The following is a 19,896-nucleotide window of genomic DNA, read 5'->3' as shown; positions in this document are numbered from 1 at the left end:
TAATAATAATAATAATAATAATAATAATAATAATAATAATAATAATAATAATAATAATTATTATTATTATTATTATTATTATTATTATTATTATATTAATTTATTTCTATAAACTATTAATGTATGATGTATAATCCAGAATGTTAGATTTGGGACTTATCATCGCCACCGTATATGCTGCACAACACACCGTGTCTTCAATTGAAACTTTAACTTTTTAAAAAAATTCCACTGCAATTCCTGCAAACGGTTCTCTCTCATATTCTTTAATGTTATTGTTTACATCTGGCACGAGGTTGAAACACCATTTTAGCGTCTTAAACTGTCTGTTCTCGTTGCGCAGGGTGAGATGTTATCACTCGCGATCTCTTTTTTTCCCTCTTTTCTTTCCCTCCCCTAATCAGTTCCACTCTGTTGTTCCTGGCCCGGGGACATCACTAAACTGCTTTCATAAGCACAAGGCCAAAGCCCGCTCAGATGTCCACTAGACCCTTTAAATATCCACGAGGACCCCCGGTCACGGTGTGGCTGACCCCACAGCAATTGCTGACAGCATTATGGAATCAGTTCTTCATCCCTCACACCTTCCTAAACCTGGCATCTTCTTCTCAAGTATACTGCGCACGTTTGAACAGATCGCTTGATCTTAGAGCCCCCCAAACCCCAACCCAAAAGGCAATACATGGTTGGCACCATCCCCGAAGGACATAAAATGTTTTAAAATCCAGGACAGCCATTAGTTGCGAGGACAGACATTGTCGTGAATGCGCTATACTTCATGTACGATTTGCTCTGAGGTTTTGAGACGAAAGCGCATTTCCTGCACTCGGACCAGCTGGGAGTGATTTTCAGACTTTAGTAAAATCCCACTTTGGCAAGCGTCTTTCCGCAGGGATAAGTTCATAGGCCTATGTAAAGCAATAATGTAATAATAGCCCCTTTTAGCGAAGTTTCATCTTGTGTTGGCTGGCTTGTTTGAAGAAGACGCAACGCATATCCGTACTGGGTTAAGCTAATTAGAAAAGAACACTGCCGGCATACATTTGACTCATTTCTTTGGTCTTTCTGGGGACAAAAAAATTAGAAAAAACACACCGCTTTCAATTAGATTTGCAGAGCACAAAAGTTAGTTTTTTTCTGCACATTATTTTGTCAAACTTCACTGTCAATAAAATAAATGAATACCGATTTATCAACCTCAATGAGTCAACTTCACGATTGATGAAAAATGTCGATCAAAATCCATTGCCACGATCTGTTGTGTCCTCTGCAAGGCCCCTTTTCTGAACTTCTGTACCACTTTGAAATACTCCATAAACATCACCGCTCCTTATCATCAGTGTTGTGCTTCTGCTCTTTTTCTCTTTCTGCCCTGTTTGACTCTACATTATCAGTAACATTATATAAATACATACAACCACAGAGGTCTTATCACCAAAGACGCAACTTTTAGTGCTCTCACATTTTCTTACTCTCCAGTTGAGATGAATCACTCACCAATGAGTTAATGTTAAAAGAAAAAAATATTATTTGAATTCACTGGAGACTTAATAAATACATTTTGGGTCGTTTTCACCTGATAAGTTATCATTATTTATGCATAGAGGTACATGGTTGGTGCCAGACCTGCTCTAGATTATTACTGTAAGGGTGAGTTTGTTGTTGGAGGGTCTGTGAGCATAGATGAGATCTCCTTGAGCAAGTACGCCATGGAATATATGAATCAGTTTTTCTTCAGTTTTATTCATTGACATGTAAATGTTTTATTACGGAATGAGCCATTGTGATTTTACAAAGGGCCACAGGTATGTTACACCAAATCTGACAATTAAATAGGCTAATAACATCCCAATTTCTCATTCAAATGGTCTCAAAACAATGTCTAAAAAATCGATTTAAATTTGATCCCAATACTATGGCTTTGTCACATTTCGGGTTAGGACCAACAGGTGGCACTTCAGGGCTCCGCCTGCCGCTGCACAGGTCTTGGTTGTTTTAATCAGTGGCAGTTAAAAGGACTCCCGCCATGACCATTCAGTGTCAGGTCATTGTTTGTTTCACTCTCAGGTTTGTTTTGTCTTGTCATGTTTTACTCATGGTTTTGTTTGCTACTTTGGACATTTTTGTTCTGATTACTTTGTTCTTTGAAATTTTGTTCCTGCTGACTTTATTTAATACAGTTTTTCAAATACACTCTGCTCCTCCTGCCTGCTTTTTTGGGGTGCACCACCACCTTGCAAAGCTTGACAGGCTGGTTTTTGTCAAAATAGGATCAAGAAAATTAGCTTTATAAAATGCCTTTTCAAATCCATATCCACGGAGGCCGGGTTCCTCTCCTTGATCCAGCACACTGATTTAACTGCTTTTCCCAGTACACTACTCACCCATCATCATTTCATCACCCTGGTCGTTTTGGCACAGACGAGGAAGTACTGTATGTATCTTCATTGACGGAGATAATCAGGAAATCCAATTTGCCAACGAAGCTGCACGGAGCAGGCACATGTTTCTTTCATAAGGATGAAAGCGCCGCGTTCTTGAAACCAGATCTTTCTGTAGCAGGCAGCTTTCCATCAAGAAACAGCAGGATCCTCTCTTTTTACCGCAGAAGCATCAGGACAGATGGGAGCATGACACGCAAAGCCACACGGATGCACATACTCACGAGTGCACATCGAGTGGAATCCCGTTATGTCACCAAGGTCATTTTTATGATGCGTAATAATAAATCAATAGCACCTGTATGAGTTATCAACACCTGTGCACATCCTTCCTCTCTGTTGTCGTTACGCAGGAAGTACCCCCTGCCGTGTACATTGATCTGACAGCTCTGTGATGAATTCTGTACCGCTGGGGGTCAAGGGTTAAAGGTTAGAGGGTACTCCAGCTGGCAACCAGGGCCGCCGTGGACCCCAACGAGGAGGAATTCATTGAGGGAAGCAGGAGGGGACCCGGTGTTTGATGTGCTCATCCTGGAGGCCTTTCTCTCTCTTTCTTCTGTGAGAAAGGTGTCATTTGTTGTGATGACCCCGAAAACGACGATGGCATGACTCTGCAGTCGTACGCAGCTGTAATAGAGCTTTCGAGCAACTTTAAAGTCACTGTTTTCCCAGCTTGCAAATGAATTGTTTTGGTTCGCATTGAGAAACCGAGCCTCATTAAGTCACACTTAATCGCAACATGAGATGCTTCATTGTCATGAATTGTTTACCCAAAATCGGAAAATGAGGAAAACAGCATTCTCAGACATTGACAAAGTGAAAAAACAAAAACTGTATTTGCAACAAGGCAGCAAGGACAGATCCTTGTGGCTGACGTATGCCGCATATAATTTACCGTAGTAGTGGAAGCTCCGAGGTTGAACTTAAATTGTTGGTTCATCTTTGATTCATTTGTATCTGGAAATATATATTTTTTTCATTGGGGACGAGCGTGTTGAAAGACGCCACAGGTTCAAAACACTACAAAAGGCAATGACAAAAATGTATTTGTGGAATTAATTTTTGTGATAAACTGAAGTCACCGCTCTTTAATGTCACACATGATAATGGTTTAAAGTCAAGATTTGGGAGGCACGTTTTGTTGAAGTTCCAACTTGTTGAACATGGTTTTCATTGACGGTGGCATGGCGCCCGATTTGTTGGCAGTCTTGGGATGAAAAACTCTGCTCAACGGCCGCCTCTGTTGCGTGCATATTCACCCCATAGTTGTTTGTGCTTTTTCCAGGTATTCTCACTTCCTTCTACAGAAAAAAAAAGATGCACGTTGGGTTCATTGAAGACTGAACTGTCCATAAATTATGATTGTCAGTGTGAATCTTGTTACCCTGGGACGTGTAGCCCAACCCAAGTCATCTTGGATATGTGTATGTGTTCCAATATTGCGAAACATCAATTGATTAAAAACAAATGTTTTTAATGACTGTATATTTGTTAAGTACTAAAAACGGAGTTTGCTAACTCTCTGAATCACTTTGCTGAATACACCACCATATGCTTTTCAAATGGACACTTCTTCATTGCCACAGCGAAATAGTCTCCTCCATTTTCAGAGGTTTGGTTCGCATGTTTGTTTTGGCCAAGCTTTAATGTCGGATGTCCTTCCTGACACAACCCTCTGTATTTATCCGGGCTTGGGACCGGCACACTAAGACACTGGCTTGTGTCCCCTTGTGTTACTCTATGAAGTTAATAAAGATGAAGATGCTCGATGAAAGGCCCCCAAACACAAAGTGGTCATCGGCACCGCAACATTCAAATAAAGTAAAACTACTCACCATTTGATGACAATGCTCTGTCCTGTGAGTAAACTCACATATCATCACTGCCCCGCGAAGAATACAAACATCCATATTGTTTTTCTTCGTCATCTTTTTGTTCATTTATAAAACCAAAGAAAGTGCGGCGGTTTGACCAAAGCTGATTTCTAACAGCCCCTGCATCTAATTCATATAATGAACATAAAATTCAACAGACAATCCCAACTTTTAGGGGTCAAAGAGCACACTTTATGATGATATTGTCTGAGGGAAGGTAACGAGAGCGACAGTTGCGTTGCGTGACTAGAAATCTCATAAGGCAAAAGAATTTAGGAGACTAAACTTTAGCAGACATAATTAGTGAGATTAATCCAAGATGCCATCTTTAGGTTTGTCTCGTGGGTTACTGCTGTTTATTCTATTGAGGATTTCGTGCTTATGGTGCTCGTCAACGCTTGTCGATTTATTCAAAAGGGGGTGTTTCTTCATCAAAGACCCACCTGAACAAGAATGCCTGTCTTTTCAAAGCCCAAACACATAGTGGAAAATATGTCTAATCAGTACATGGCAAAACAACTTTTAATTGCTATTTAATTTGCTTTAACCACTTCCACATGTTCACTGAGATCATGAGTAGCGTGATGAATGCTGGCTCATGGTATGTGTCTGCATTGAGACTGAGCGGATCTCTAGTGCTTTGCCTCTAATTATTATGCCTGTCATAATAATACACATTAAAGTGCTTTATAAACGTGAGCAGGGAGGCGCAGATCGGGAAAACTACAAACACTGTTCACACTTCTAGAAGAGCGAGATGTCACATCCACCCTATCTTCTCAAAGAGACAACACTTTTGCAGAGTAACTCATTTTACATACATATAAATCAAAGAATGTAACCGTTTTTGTCACACTGCATCCATCAGTGTGCACAAACAAACTGATGGATACATAATTTATTGAGACATCTCAACTTCTCTTACCTCACCAGTACAGCACTAATATCAATTCTGGGCAGATGATTAAAAAAACAAATATGACTACTACCCCCCATGTGTATTCATTCTGTTGCTTAAAGGGTTATTAGCACTGTAATATATAATCATATAATCAGCATTAGTATCTTAATGCTAATGCTAATTAGGAGATTGAACGTCAAAGCTATGTGGTTGTTTTAATTGCAGAAGTTTAAAAGTCTTCTTTAACATTTAATTTGACGGTAAGCTTTAAATGGGAGTGGCAATAAACAGCTTAAAGCTTGTTCCATTATTTAATTTATTTATTTATTTTACATATCTTATCCAGTGACTGTAATGCCTTTGAGGCTTTTGAGAGGCGCTTATAAGTGAAGTGTATTCTTCTTCTTCTTCTTCTTCTTCTTCTTCTTCTTCTTCTTCTTCTTCTTCTTCTTCTTCTTCTTCTTCTTCTTCTTTTTCTTTTTCTTTTCCTTTTTCTTTTCCTTCTTCTTTTCCTTCTTCTTCTTCTTCTTCTTCTTCTTCTTATTATTATTATTATTATTGAACAAAAAAAAAACAACACACAAAGCTGACAACTGAATGGCATGAAAAATAAATGAAGTGATTTAAAAAATGAGTGCATGTCAATTTCTTCTTCTTCTTCTTCTTCTTCTTCTTCTTCTTCTTCTTCTTTTTCTTCTTCTTCTTCTTTTTCCGCTTCTTCTTGTCTTTGTCCTTTTTCTTCTTCTTCTTCTTCTTCTTCTTCTTCTTCTTCTTCTTCTCCTTCTCCTTCTTTTTCCGCTTCTTCTTGTCCTTGTCCTTTTTCTTCTTGTCCTTGTCCTTCTTCTTCTTCTTCTTCTTCTTCTTCTTCTTCTTCTTCTTCTTCTTCTTCTTCTTCTTCTTCTTCTTCTTCTTCTTCTTGTCTTCTTGTCCTTGTCTTTTTCTTCTTCTTCTTCTTCTTCTTCTTCTTCTTCTTCTTCTTCTTCTTCTTCTTCTTCTTCTTCTTCTTCTTCTTTTTCCGCTTCTTCTTGTCCTTGTCCTTTTTCTTCTTGTCCTTGTCCTTTTTTTCTTCTTCTTCTTCTTCTTCTTCTTCTTCTTCTTCTTCTTCTTCTTCTTCTTCTTCTTGTCCTTGTCCTTTTTCTTCTTCTTCTTCTTGTCCTTGTCTTTTCTTCTTCTTCTTCTTCTTCTTCTTCTTCTTCTTCTTCTTCTTCTTCTTCTTCTTCCTCTTCTTCTTCTTCTTCTTCTTCTTCTTCTTCTTCCTCTTCTTCTTATTATTTTTCTCATTATTATTAAACATAAACTAAATTGTTGGGGGGGGGGTCGTTATATACTGTGGCATGGTTACTTTTTCCTATCCCCACCAGAATTACATCTCAAAAGGTGTGAGTATATTTCCTCTTGCTTCTTCCTCACCTGTCACCAGCTCAATTGGAGCTGGGAAAGTGTTAGGATCACATGGTACAAGGCCCCAGACTGTCTGTCTCATTATGTCCCCCTCTTTGCACTCACCTGCTCATGAAGAAGTTCCTCTTTCCCCTGACCAAAAGGCCCACATCATGTCAAAGCTGAACCTGGTTTCCCTGCAACACAACTGTTGAGCAGATGATCCCTTGTGTGGCGCATCCATAAGTCAGACTTCTCCCTCGTCACTGCGTTTGCGTTTGCGTCCTCTCCACCGTGGAGGTCTTTGTCTCAGCCCTGTAATTTGTGCGGTCAAATTCCACTGAGATATGTCTAATGAGCTCTTAATGGGCATTGGTAAAAGCATCAATTAAGTTAATTGTAGATTATTGTGTTAATTTTAGTCATTTAGAAAACCCCAACTTTCCTAAATGTTGTGAATGTGTGGGGAGATGACGGAAGAGCGCGACGGGAAGCTAAGTGGCGGTTTGCCTCAAATGCTGAGACAACCTTCATGTGATTTATTGCAAGTAATGATGGTGGCCTGGAGCTGATGGTTGTTTTAGAAGTGGGAGGGTTTGTGTTTTCATGCGGTGCATCCAATGTGTAGATAATTACATCTCAAACGCCGTGTTTGGAGGTTTCGCATGGTGTCGGCAGTTACTCGTCTCATTTTGACTATTGTTTGTCAGTGGTTTGCCACTTCAAGTCATTTGGGGTGACAGTGGCTCAGAATTTGGCTTGAAAGACTGGAAGGGATGTATTTATTTTTTTTACATATGAACCAGTACCGCTTGGGACTAGTTACTAGAGAGAGACTGCCATGCTTCATGAACATTCCCCTTGAGCAAAGCACCTAAAGTATTGGGACACTGAGCCACGTGTAATCCGCAATTGCAGCAGATACCCACTGATGCAAATGAAGGTGATCAAATTTTTCGATTTTTGGGAAGTGACAACATTTGCCAAATACCCAAGTGTGTCACTGGGCACCTTTTTGGTTTAGATATCCATCCATCCACCGATAACCCATTTTATGTTATTCTCACATGGGTCATGGTGGGTGCTATTACAGCTGGCGGGGGACACCCTGAATCGGTTGCCAACCATTCACAGGGCACGCAGAGATGAACAATATTCCACACTCTGGGCAAATTTTACTGTTGAATCAGCCTACCGTGCATTAATTTATTATTATTATTATTATTATTATTATTATTATTATTATTATTATTATTATTATGGAATGTGGGAGGAAACCTGAGTACGTGGAGAACATGCAAACTCCACTATAGGGTCGACACGCTAACCACTGGATCATTGGGCAGTCTCAATTAACTTTTCCCCATTAAAATAGATAGAAATTCCCCAAATCCATTCCAGCTCCAAAAGAATAATGGTTAATGTGTTTTCAATAGGAAAAAAATGCTCTTTTAATTGAATAAAAACAACTCGTTAACCCTTTTATGCCCCCTGTAACCTGATAATGTGGCAAGCTGTCGCCTCTGTCCCTGAAGGGTTTAAGGAGACTGTATGAAGCAGCTCTTATAAAGTGTAATTCATTGATTTACTGCAATGATTGCAATGTCTTTGTAGAAGAAGTGTCAGTAAAACTACAAACTATGAAGCTGCGCTTTTACATTGGAGCCCACACACTCAGGCACAACATCTGCGCAACAGAAACATTATGCAAAGTCAAGCCAGAATCATTCTTTCTCAAAGATCAATTAAGACAAATATTCATTTTGGTGTTGGGTTGAGCCATAAATTGCTGCGAGCTGTAACATTCGCTGCGTGTTTTGCCATCCCCGAATTACATGCGTAAATCAAGACTTAATGCTACATTTAAATGGTTACAGACAGGCAATTTATTCTTGGCCCCCACTGGCATTTAGCGCAATAACACTGTGTGAACATATGAGTGTTTCTTTCACAATCCTGCCCCACAACTCCCACTGGTTGCGGTCTTCATTGTCGCCCTCACGTTTTTCAAGAGGTTTGTCAGTTCCACCAAAACAAGCAGCATGTGAGGTATGCACTCTTGCAACAAAGTGGAAAATAGTTGCCCTTCAACAATGCACTGTATATGCACATGGGACATATTAATTGTTCTCTAGTTTTTGGTTATGGGAGACTGCAGTTATTCACATGCACACGCTAAGTGATTTGATTCCATATGAAGACTAATCCATCTATTTCAAAAATGTGCATAAACATTGTCAGGATGGAGGATGGAGTAGTTGTAAAACTATTATGTGTTTGTGACGATTGCAGATGAATGATGATTTCTTAAAAAAATATATAATAATTTTTATTGGAGACGTCTCTCAATATAAAGTAGTGCAAGTGTACTTTTCTGGAAACAATAAGCACAATATTCAACATCCATCCATCCATTATTCGATCTACTTATCATCATAACCCCCCTGGGCTCACCAGAGCCTGATCAACTGCGTTGAGTTAGTCGGCAGGGGACAACCTGAACTTGTATTATTCATTCATCAATTGTGATTATCTAATGGCTTTTTGCAAGGCAAAATGACTATCTGAACAAGTGTTAAATTATTATGTGAACACAGAGACCACGCATGACTATCTTGGCTCTTACGTTCCCAAAAATATACTGGACAATGAAAGAAAAATCCGAAAAAAATAGGTTTAAAATAAAAAGTAGGCGACTTAATGATACAAATAAATCGTATGGCACATCAAATTTAAATACACATTTTACCCAATTAACCAAAACCAAAGTGCAAACAACAACAACAACAACAATAATAATAATAATAATAATAATAATAATAATAATAATAATAATAATAATAATAATAATAATAATAATAATAATAATAAATTTGATTGAAAAGCAAATTAAAAACTGCTTGAACTGAACAGCTACATCTAACTGAACTGTACTTAAGTGTTGTATTCTTTTACAGGATAAATAGATAGATGGATAGATAGACAGACAGATAGACAGATACTTTTTTCATCCCTTGAGGGCTCTTCAAAATGAAAACTAAAACACTTCTTTGTTAAAAAATTCATGTCATGACACTGAGCCCACATGTTGCTCTTTCAGTTTCTCATAATTTCATTTGGATCGCCTATCCTTTTTACACCAGAAATCCTTCACATCAATACAAAAGTGAGCCCTCTCTCTAGCAAGAAGGTTTGACTGATCTTAGCTCTTTTAAATTGAATCAGAGCTGGTATGCTTCTCCACACGGGCCAGTTGGGACCCCGAGCCATTGAGGTAGAACCCAACACTGGTGTGGTTGATCTCGTGCCTCCGTACATATGAAAGCCCCTTTATTGCTGTGCGCAAGACTCGCGAGGGCAGGTCGGATGAGGGCATGGGGGGGGGGGGTGTCGGCCCAATCTGTGGCACACTTGATCTATCAGACCTGAGGGGTTGTACTCAAGGTTGCGGTTTCTGACAGAACTTTGTCGTAATGGGCCACATCTCCTAGCCTGAAGGTCTGTTTGACAGCCCGGCCTCGGCGACACTGTTACTGGAGGGCTGTTTCTATTATGTTGAAGGCGGGGGTTTGATTTAAGTCGTTTGATCAGCGATGGGGAACACGGTTGACTTTGATATTGTTGTTATGGTTGTGTGGTAAAGAGAGCGCAGCCACATTGCTGTGTTCATGTCTGAATACAAACAGCAATTATTATTTATTTCTTGAACATAATTAGGTGTTGTTTACAGTTCAGCCAATTAGAGGGAAAGGAATTGGATGAATGGATGCCACAGGCCTCATAATGATGCAATGGAAGCACTAGAGTTTCCCCCTTGTGAATAAACAATGAAATACATTTCAATAAAAGCCATTGGATTAAATATTTGGAAATTAATCAGGAAAGTCTACTCTCCATTACGAATAGAGGGTTGTTTAATTTTTCTTTGGTACATTTGAAAGTAACTCTTATGATAAAACATACAAATAAATACATGTAGTTCTAATGGTAATACTGATGAGTGCGCTAAAATGCTTCATATGATTTGCATAAAATGCTGTGAGAAGAAATCAGTTTATTTTCAAAACACAAATCCCCCATAATGATATTACAATGGTATCCATTTTAGTTGTATTGGTCCCAACTCAATCGTTGTACTATCATTAATGGAAAGAAAGATCACGGACGAATATAATAATATCAATATGAATATTCTAATAGCATGTAGTTACTTTTATTCCATTGTTGTAATTAAATTGTAATTGTTTTACACTTCTATTCCTTACTGTCTCAATATATAAATCCCATCTCAAAACCCACCTATTTAATATTGGATTTTCTGTGTAGTTTTATCTCTTGTTCTTATTTATACTATTATATATACAGTAAAGTCTCGTTATATCGATATCGGATATATCGATAGTCCCGGTTATATCGATACTATTTCTATGCACGCACGGAGAAAATTACATGCAAACAGGGTCGGATATATCGATAGTCCCGGTTATATCGATATTTTTTTGGACTCCCTTGAATATCGATATAACGAGACTTTACTGTATATATATATATATATATATATATATATATATATATATATATATATATATATATATATATATATATATATATATATATATATATATATAATATGAAAGGCGCTTATAAATATAATGTAAATACAAAAAAATATATATATAATACCTCTCTGTGACAATCAATCATTTGGATCTCCGAGGCTCATGCTGCAAACTGGAAAGATGTGTCATGAGTCTCGAAGTAACGAGAATTTTTTTATTCCCCCTTTGGTAACATATCGCACATGATGTTGAAGATGTTTGGCATTTGCGCAGGGCGTGGAGGACAGTAGATCACAGTGTGACCCGGAGCGCTGCAACATTGGGCTGACACATATGGATTCCATAGTGAGTAGCAGATAACCCAGCAGACGCACTGGAGCCATCCCTGGTCGAGACAGGAAGTGACTCCTGTTGCTCTTTAAAAAAAAAATCCACGCGTGTGCTTGCTTGCTGAGATTAATAAAGTCTCTGTTGACTTAATGAAGCTCCTGCTGTTGTACGGACAGTCAACGAATAGTCTGGCGGGAATGTTACCAACATACAACTTTAAAGGACAACCGACGTCTCCGGACAAGTTGTGTCCATAATTTGTAAAAGGGCTTCTAATGTCTTCTACTGTGCGTATTTTAATAAGATTCCACCACATACAGCTATATTTTATGTTTTAAGACTCGTGCTGAATATTCCGGAAGTCTTGTTTTTGAGTTGGTGACGAGTCTGTACGTGACGTCACTGAAGGAACGCCCCTGACCGAAAAAAAAAAGGGCACATTGTAGCAGTCCTTCCATCACGCCAATGCTTGTTTGGTCTGAAAACCTCGTGTTGCACCAGGAAGAGCCAGAAGAGGGCGTCTATGTAAGGAATTTATCAGCCTGTGGAAATTGATTGATTCCTCACAGGAGGTCGGTGGCCATTTTCTGCCTCTTTTTGGGTGAGACATTTCTCCCCAATGTTGCCTCAAAATGGCACGGAATAAATTCTTTAATCGATTGCAAACATGTATGCTTTCCTCTTCAGAACTATTTGAATCATATTCATAACTGGATGTGTAACAAGAAAGCATATTCTCCGAATCTGAAGCCATTGTTTTGATTCTGTTTTTGATGCAAGGCGTATTGGCGTGACGTCACGAACATGGGAGCAGGACTTTCTAAAAATGCCCAATTCGCAGCTCAATTTTTTGCAGATTTTGGACACTTTAAGTCAGGGGTCGGGAACCTATGGCTCGCGAGCCATATATGGCTCTTTTGATGATTGCATATGGCTCGCCGATAAATATTACATATTATAATACATATTGTCGTTTTTTTCGTCGTTCATTTCCCATTGGGGCTGCAGTTGGCGGAAAGCGCAATTTTGATTGGATGACACTGACCTAGAATGGCCGAAAGCGCCATGTTGATTGGATGATAGTGGCCGTCATGTTGAAATAGGTAAACACCCCTTTAAATGAGCCCAACTTGTGCACTTCAGCGTGAATGCACCGGAGGATTAGAGGAGAGAAAATGTTCTTATTCTAATTTGCAATGAAACAATACCATCGATGAAACAGTCAAATGTCAGTGACATTTTAACAAGCCCCATGTTAACGTTAGCATCGACATACTTCTGTGAGAAGTAGATTGCAGATAGCAAGTGTGGAAGCTTATGAGCCGTGTGCAGGCTAGCTAGCAGTAACTTCGCCTCTGGACCGGCAAATTGAATTTCATTCCGATCGTTTTCCTGGATTTTTACCAAACACGAGGAACGGAAAACCATCCATGTTAACGGTGAGTACTATCACAAAGTTATTTTAAATAATACATTCTGATATTTTTTTGAAAAGTAGCCGCGCGTGTGTGTGCGCGCGCACACGCGAGCGTTTGTATGTGCGCGCGTGCGTGTGGCTCTTGCTGATTTCTAAATATTTTACTTTTATGGCTCTCTTAGTCAAAAAGGTTCCCGACCCCTGCTTTAAGTCATTTTTATTGGTCTTTTGCATTTGAATAAAAATATCATACTGTGTGTTTTGGGTATTTTAGATGCTATAAAACGTTTTTGTGATGTCAGTTAGGAAAAAAAAAAAAAGTGACGTCGGTTGTCCTTTAAGGCCACAGCAGTAGATTTATAGAAGTAAATTACATCCCCGAGGAGTGCATATGATCAACTTGATGAGTTGAAATGGATGCATTTTTCATGTTTTGTGCTGTTTAACGTCACATCATGCAAAGGCTTTGTCATTCCAAGCAAGATGTTTCAACAGGAAGTTGAAACATAAAGCCATGAAGTGACAGTCACATGTTGCGGATGGCAACATCGCAGACTGCTCATCTGCTTGCAGTTTGCTCTTGGTGAAATATGCACATTTGTATTCGATGTTATAATTAATAGATACATTTTTGAAAATAGAACAAGAACCACAGGCATATTTTATTTTTTACAATGGTTATTAGCACCGTAATATATTTGTTAATTCGCATTAGCATCTTAATGCTAATGGTAATTAGGAGATTGAACGTCGAATCTGTATGGTTGTTTTAATTGCAAAAGTTTTAATTATTTTTTTCAAATTAATTTGATGGTGAGCTTTAAATGGAAGTGGCAATAAACAGTTTGAGTCAAAGTCAAAGTCAAAGTCAGCTTTATTGTCAAATATGCTAATATGCATGACATACAGCACAGATGAAATTAATGTCCTCTCGGACCCAGCGTGCAAGACATGCAAGGCACTTATAACGTGGCTAAAAAATTTACTGTATTTTCCGGTGTATAAAGCCGACCGGAGTGTAAGGCACACCCAAAGAATGGTCTATTTTCAAACTTTTTCCATGTATAAGGCACACCTTCAGTGAATGACAATGATTTTCCAAATATAATATAGAAATATAAAAATAATACAATATATAAAATCAAGGCTTTTGGGCACACCGGAAAATACGGTATTTTACATATTTCCATTACTGTATTTGCCAAAGTGATGCTTATTATGAAGTGAGCATCTTTGAACCACACTCACAGGCATATTTTATTTTTTCCTTTGTGACAAACAGGAAAAATATTACTGCAGCTCATTGAGTCAGTTTGTTTGTCGCTACGATTGTAATACAATGCCCCCCGGTGGTTAAGGAAGATAACAACAGAGGTAGTAGCACAATATCTTTTAATGGTAGTAAAAAAAAAATGGCCAAAACCTTGTAATTCTTCATATTGGATAGAATGTCCTGACTACGTGTTTTTAGAAAACACGTGATTATAGAGTTCTGACATTTATTTTGATCAGTACTGTTGGTACCGCCATCACAACTGTCCTGGCTGGTCCACCAGCGCTATGGACCCCTAAAGTAGATTATCCATTGTGACCTTGGCAACAACAAAGCTGATCTTCTCTTCATTCCTAGTGCGATTGCCACTAAAATGACTTTGAAGCTGTTATATTAAGAATACACTGCTGACGATAACCGCAATAAAGAGTTGATTAAATGGACATTACACAACATCTCACTGGAAATTGGAATTGTAATGGCTCACTTTCTATAAGGTTGAACAGTCACACTATAGCCATTCATTGGAAATGATAGCTTTTTCATTGCCTGCATTGGAAAAAAAATTCTGTACCATCCGAGAAGTTAATTTAAACAAATTGTCTGAGCTGCATTCCGTTTTAATGGGTTAATGTGTTTGGAATTTTAAATGTGAGTGTTTTAAGTTCATAAACATTGGTGGCGTATGGGCGAGATAAAGGTTTGATGTTGCGATATTGAAAAAGATTCAAGGGTCAAGTGAGTGTATTTATTGTTGGTACTTTGGACTGTCGTTTTGTGTTTGGGTTGTTGTGAAGCCACATCGTCTCTCACTCTTTCAAGACTCAACACAACCAGGGAACCACCATGTTCAGGTAAGCAAATGGTTATTCTCCATACATGTTTGAAAGTGATGACTTCAGGAAAATAAATCAATAAACTAAAACAACAACCAAACATATTCATCATGAGTCCTTCCCACTTGTAGGATTACTCTTTTGGTCACGTTGATACTTGGCATTGCTTCCAAGCCATATAAGCCATGGGTATGTACATCAAATATGTTAAAATTGGACTTAAAAGACTAAGAATAGCTTCAAATGTGCACCCATAAATGTGATGAATTCAATATTGACACAATATATGTGAGTTCTGATGAATATTGACGTTGATTTTTATTCTCAGAATAAAATTGGCGAGAACCCCTTCCAGGACACAATCAGGCAAGACTTTTTTTACATTCAATAGATTATGTTTTCTTACTGTGGCACCTCACAGTTTTGAAGTTCAGGGTTCAAACTTTGACTCAGGCCCCGCTGTGCGTCATTTATCTCCTTGCTATAAAATGTACTCAAATGAAAAAATAAACACATTTCTGACTGTTGATTATCTACAATCTTTGTTGACAACCCTGCAAAACGAGAATACAATGATTTGTCTTCTAAATGTAGCTCGCAACGGCTCAGGCTATTGTGCTGTCAAGTATGTCGTCTTACTGCATTGTTGGTTTTGTAGACAAAACTGACAAAAAATAAAATAAACTGTCAAACAACAATATAATTCCCCTGAATGTTTCTCTCTCTCTCTCTCTCTCTCTCTCTCTCTCTTTCCATCTTTTTATGCTTTTTATGCTGTGTTGTCATCAATGGAGGTTGAAAAATATAACAATCTAGTAGTACAAAAGAACATCAGAAAAGTACATCCTAAAAGTATAGAAAACTGGAACATTTACCAGAAATTGTCTGGTTATTTAATAAAAAATAACCATGTTATGAACTCCTTTTCTGACATATTGGGATTCTTATTTCAGGTCAGAAGTCGAAAATGTTGAAGTGGAGCCTCCGGAGGAAATGGATCAAACTGACGATGACATTGACCCAGAAATGAAGATCTGGAAGAACGTCGCTGCCACAGGGAAGCAAAAACGAGCCCTGGTGGCAGAAGTGGACTTAGATATTGTTCACGCTCCTTCTCTAAAAAAGTTTCCAGCTGAATTTGAAGAAGTTGTTTTGAGTGAGGAGCAAGAGCAGGACTGGGATGCTGCCTACCACAAAGCCCAAGCGCAACTCGATGTATATCTTGCCCCGCTCACGGCTGAATACAAATTAGCTCAATTTATACAACCCCTTGAACAGGTGAGAGGTCACCTGGAGCCCGAGGCAGACATGGATGACTTGCACCATCCTGACATGCAAAGCTGGTTGCCAAATTACCGTGTTGATGACAACGCAGCTGCTCCTGCTGAATGGCAGTCGGATAGAAATTATGACAAACCGGAGGAAGATCTGGATTATCTCTACCATCACTGATTATTCACAGCAACAAATAGAAATACATCTTTGTACATCAGCATAATGTATCCCACCGGAGATCCTCAAATTATTCAGTGTACTGTACATTGTTAAACGAAGCATTTGTAAAAATAAAGTTTGCCACCCTTTCTCTAACGATTTTTTTTGTTGTAATTAAACTGAATTATTGACAGTCTTAACTCATTCACTGCCAGACGTGCAAAAACGTGTCCACTCCAGTGCCAGGGTTTTTGTCATTTTCACTCAAATTCCAGGACCCACAGAATATTGAGTTTTACGACCACATAAACATTCAATGCAGCGTAAGAAACCTTAGACTCTCTTCTTTCATCAGAAAAAAAGAGTTAATTCCTAAATTACTGTATATGGGTCTGGAGTTATCTGATCTTGAAATGCAAATGCTGCCCCCTCGTGGGAGGGAAAATCATTGCGGCCATTGTCGGCCGGATACATTCGGGAATGGCAGTGAATGAGTTAAAAACAAAGTCGAATCCCAATTTCAATTTTTGTTTTAGCAATATGTTCCATGCACCTTCACTCGTCTATACTACATGTTCATATTCATATTTATTGTGATTCATATTGCGCTTTTGAAATTTGAGTGAATGAGCTAAATATACCCGACAGGGAAGAATGTATTTAAAAGCATTTTTTTAAAACTTGAACACACAATGTGCCGTTTTCTTGCCAAGTAAAAACTTCGAAGTTAACATATTGAACAACACATAGATTATTAATAAAACACTGCATTTCCTCCACCCTCCAAAAAGCAACAAAACGGCAGATTATTAAAATCACCATGTCTTTGCTTATGAGGCATTTGTCTAAAGACAGAAAGTGATGCTTCCTCTCGATGCATAATTTTTTGTACAGATTATCAGCAATGATTTGACTGAAAATTGTTCTCTTGAAATCGTGAATGCAGCATGATATGATTAAACTTCGAGAAGTACAGTAATATATTTTAGACTTAATCACTGTGTTCCACTGTATGTTCTCAGGTAAACAGAATAATCAAAATACAGCATAAACAGTAAAATAAATGTTTACGGGGAGGGGTCTTATTTAAGGTTGTGAATGTTATTAATTCCACTGACCACGGTTCATCTTTTGCCTGTTGTTGCTTTTTGTTGTTGTGGGGCCCCACAGGTTATAATTCAAAGCAGAGACGAGTGGCGATATTCCGACAGCCAAGAATGTGAGATCATGAAATATTTATCAGATGACCCTTCTTTCTCCATCCGCACCCTACGAAACACTTCTTTTTCATCTGACACGCTCAGCTGGATGGCAAAAATGTTTGGTAGTCATTTCAGTGACTGCATGATCTTCCTTCTGTTAAAAAAAAGCCCCACATAAACATGAAACTGCCCCCTCACCCCTCCCGCCATGTTAAATCACGTTTGCTGTCACAAGCAAGCAAATTCAGACCACTAACTCCCTGCCGATTATCGTTAGAATGGCCACTGTTAAAAAAATGATCTATAATAATGCAACAAGAAAACATGACTGCAATGTCCCAAAAGAATTGAATATGATGCATTTATGCCAGTGATGAAATCTAACATCTGAATATGAATTGTCCACATATATGTGGAACACTTGGTAGTAATACATTTATTTCATTCATAACGTAATATTCATTCTTGCATAGGCTGAAGCTGAGGCCCAATTTTTTTGCAAGCTCGGCCCAGAAAAGGAAACTGGATAGCACAACTGGTGAATAATTATAAAATAACAATAAACATCTTTACTTCATCCCATTTAAAACCAAAATGTTCAAAGATACACGCAAAGGGGCAAAGCAGGCCTGCATCTTGACATTTAAAAAATATATATCAAATATCTCAAGCTGCAGCATGTTGCCCAATGTCGTTTGGTGCCTCGCAGACTTGGTACCGACTATTTCATTGGGTTTAGTGTTTAAACTTAATCATACAACAACATTTAGGCCTTTGAAATAGGTACTTAATTTTCATTTTTATTGTTTCCAACAACAGATAATGTATTGTATTGTGCATTGACATATCATACATAAATCACATTATTTGTTATTTAGGTTTTTTTTTTGTTTTGACTTCATGATTGCGCCGCGAGAGTGACTGCCTTTACAGCAGCTCCTGTATTTTGTTTTTCTACTTCTTCTGCTTCCTTTCATCACATTGCTGCTGTGAAATGTAAATTTCCCCACAGTGAGTCTAATAAAGGCTCATCCAATCCAAACAAAGTAAAATTGGGGCCGAACAGCTACTACTTCAATTTCAGAAATTGAAACAAAATAAAACACCATCACATGCTATCTTGTTTATTTTACACTTGGGTAGATTCTCCGTAGCAACCATTTCGACAAGCCATTCAGAAGTCACTTTCACATGATGTGTGTGACAGCAATTTGCACCATAAATCAAGAACTGCATTTTAGTCTTTTCTTTAGAGACCGAATGATTGAACTCGGGTAACTAATTTGAAGCCTTTGCTATGGGGTAAGTGAACGGTATCCCTTTCTTGTAGTTTAAGTCTAATGTTGGAGGCACATGTGATGTTTTAAGTAAATTAAATCATTCTTGACAGCAAAGCAGGGTTGTGAAAAGACAGAGGGCATTGGTAGACACTAAAGTAGAATAAACAGGGTGAAAGTCAGGGGGAATATAAGAGAGAAAATGTGGTTGACTTGCAGGAGAGGAAAAATCCCACCCCCTGGAGCCCCTCCCAAATCACCCAGCGCGGACCCACGCTGCGCCCTCTTTCTTTCGGGGTTCTTTAAATGAGTTTAACACGCCACGAGGGTCCGCGCTGCTTCGGTGTAACGTTGTGATCCCATTGTGCGCTTGGAGAAGCTCAATTGAGTCGACATTTATTATTTTGACCTCTCTCAATACCTCAAAAGGGACGTTTCTTTTTTTGAACCTTCGGTTGCAGCAGACTTTATTGTGCCTCCCTGCGAAGAGCGGAGACACGTTTCTTTCGTCTTGAAAAGCTTTGTTACGCGGGAACGGCAAGAAAGCCAGCTATACCGAAGAATATTGAATGAAAAATAAAAATCAATTAGGCCATGGCCTTACGGGAGAGATAGTGTGAACATCACAGAGTGCACGAAAATAAGGGCCTTGGGCGTGAAGGGATTGGGTGGGGTGTACTTTTCATGGGAGTTTACTTTATTTTGGAACGATATGACACGAATTGCTTGCATATTTGAAAGACAGTCAATGTTGGACTTGGACTCATTTTTGAATATGGAAAAGCTAATTTGAATTGTTTTATTTTCAATTAATGAAGCCAAGTGACTTAGGCCTTTCAGTGAAATTATTTCTACAACTATGTTAAAAATATAAACACTTCAAAAATAGACATTTATAAATCGCCAGCCTAATGGTAAAATTACCGAGCTATTTTTAAACATTAAAAAAAAAGAAGTTCAGAATTCCAGTTG

The 19,896-nt window shown here is 38.4% G+C and overlaps 1 protein-coding gene across 1 annotated transcript; it reads left to right on the top strand.

The window, feature by feature from the left end:
- Positions 1 to 14,931: 14,931 nt before the first annotated feature.
- Positions 14,932 to 16,601, top strand: LOC148889378 (uncharacterized). Its single transcript, XM_089012622.1, has 4 exons — positions 14,932 to 15,029; positions 15,143 to 15,200; positions 15,340 to 15,377; positions 15,965 to 16,601. Exons 1-4 carry the CDS (start codon positions 15,022 to 15,024, stop codon positions 16,461 to 16,463), a joined length of 603 nt encoding a protein of 200 aa, XP_088868748.1. The 5' UTR covers positions 14,932 to 15,021; the 3' UTR covers positions 16,464 to 16,601.
- Positions 16,602 to 19,896: the final 3,295 nt, after the last annotated feature.

The sequence above is a fragment of the Hippocampus bargibanti genome, linkage group LG13 (genome assembly GCF_051943395.1).
Source record: "Hippocampus bargibanti isolate YZ-2025 linkage group LG13, ASM5194339v1, whole genome shotgun sequence".
NCBI lineage: Eukaryota > Metazoa > Chordata > Actinopteri > Syngnathiformes > Syngnathidae > Hippocampus > Hippocampus bargibanti.
Note: the sequence above shows the minus strand (reverse complement) of the source record. Positions and strands in the feature narration are given on the sequence as shown.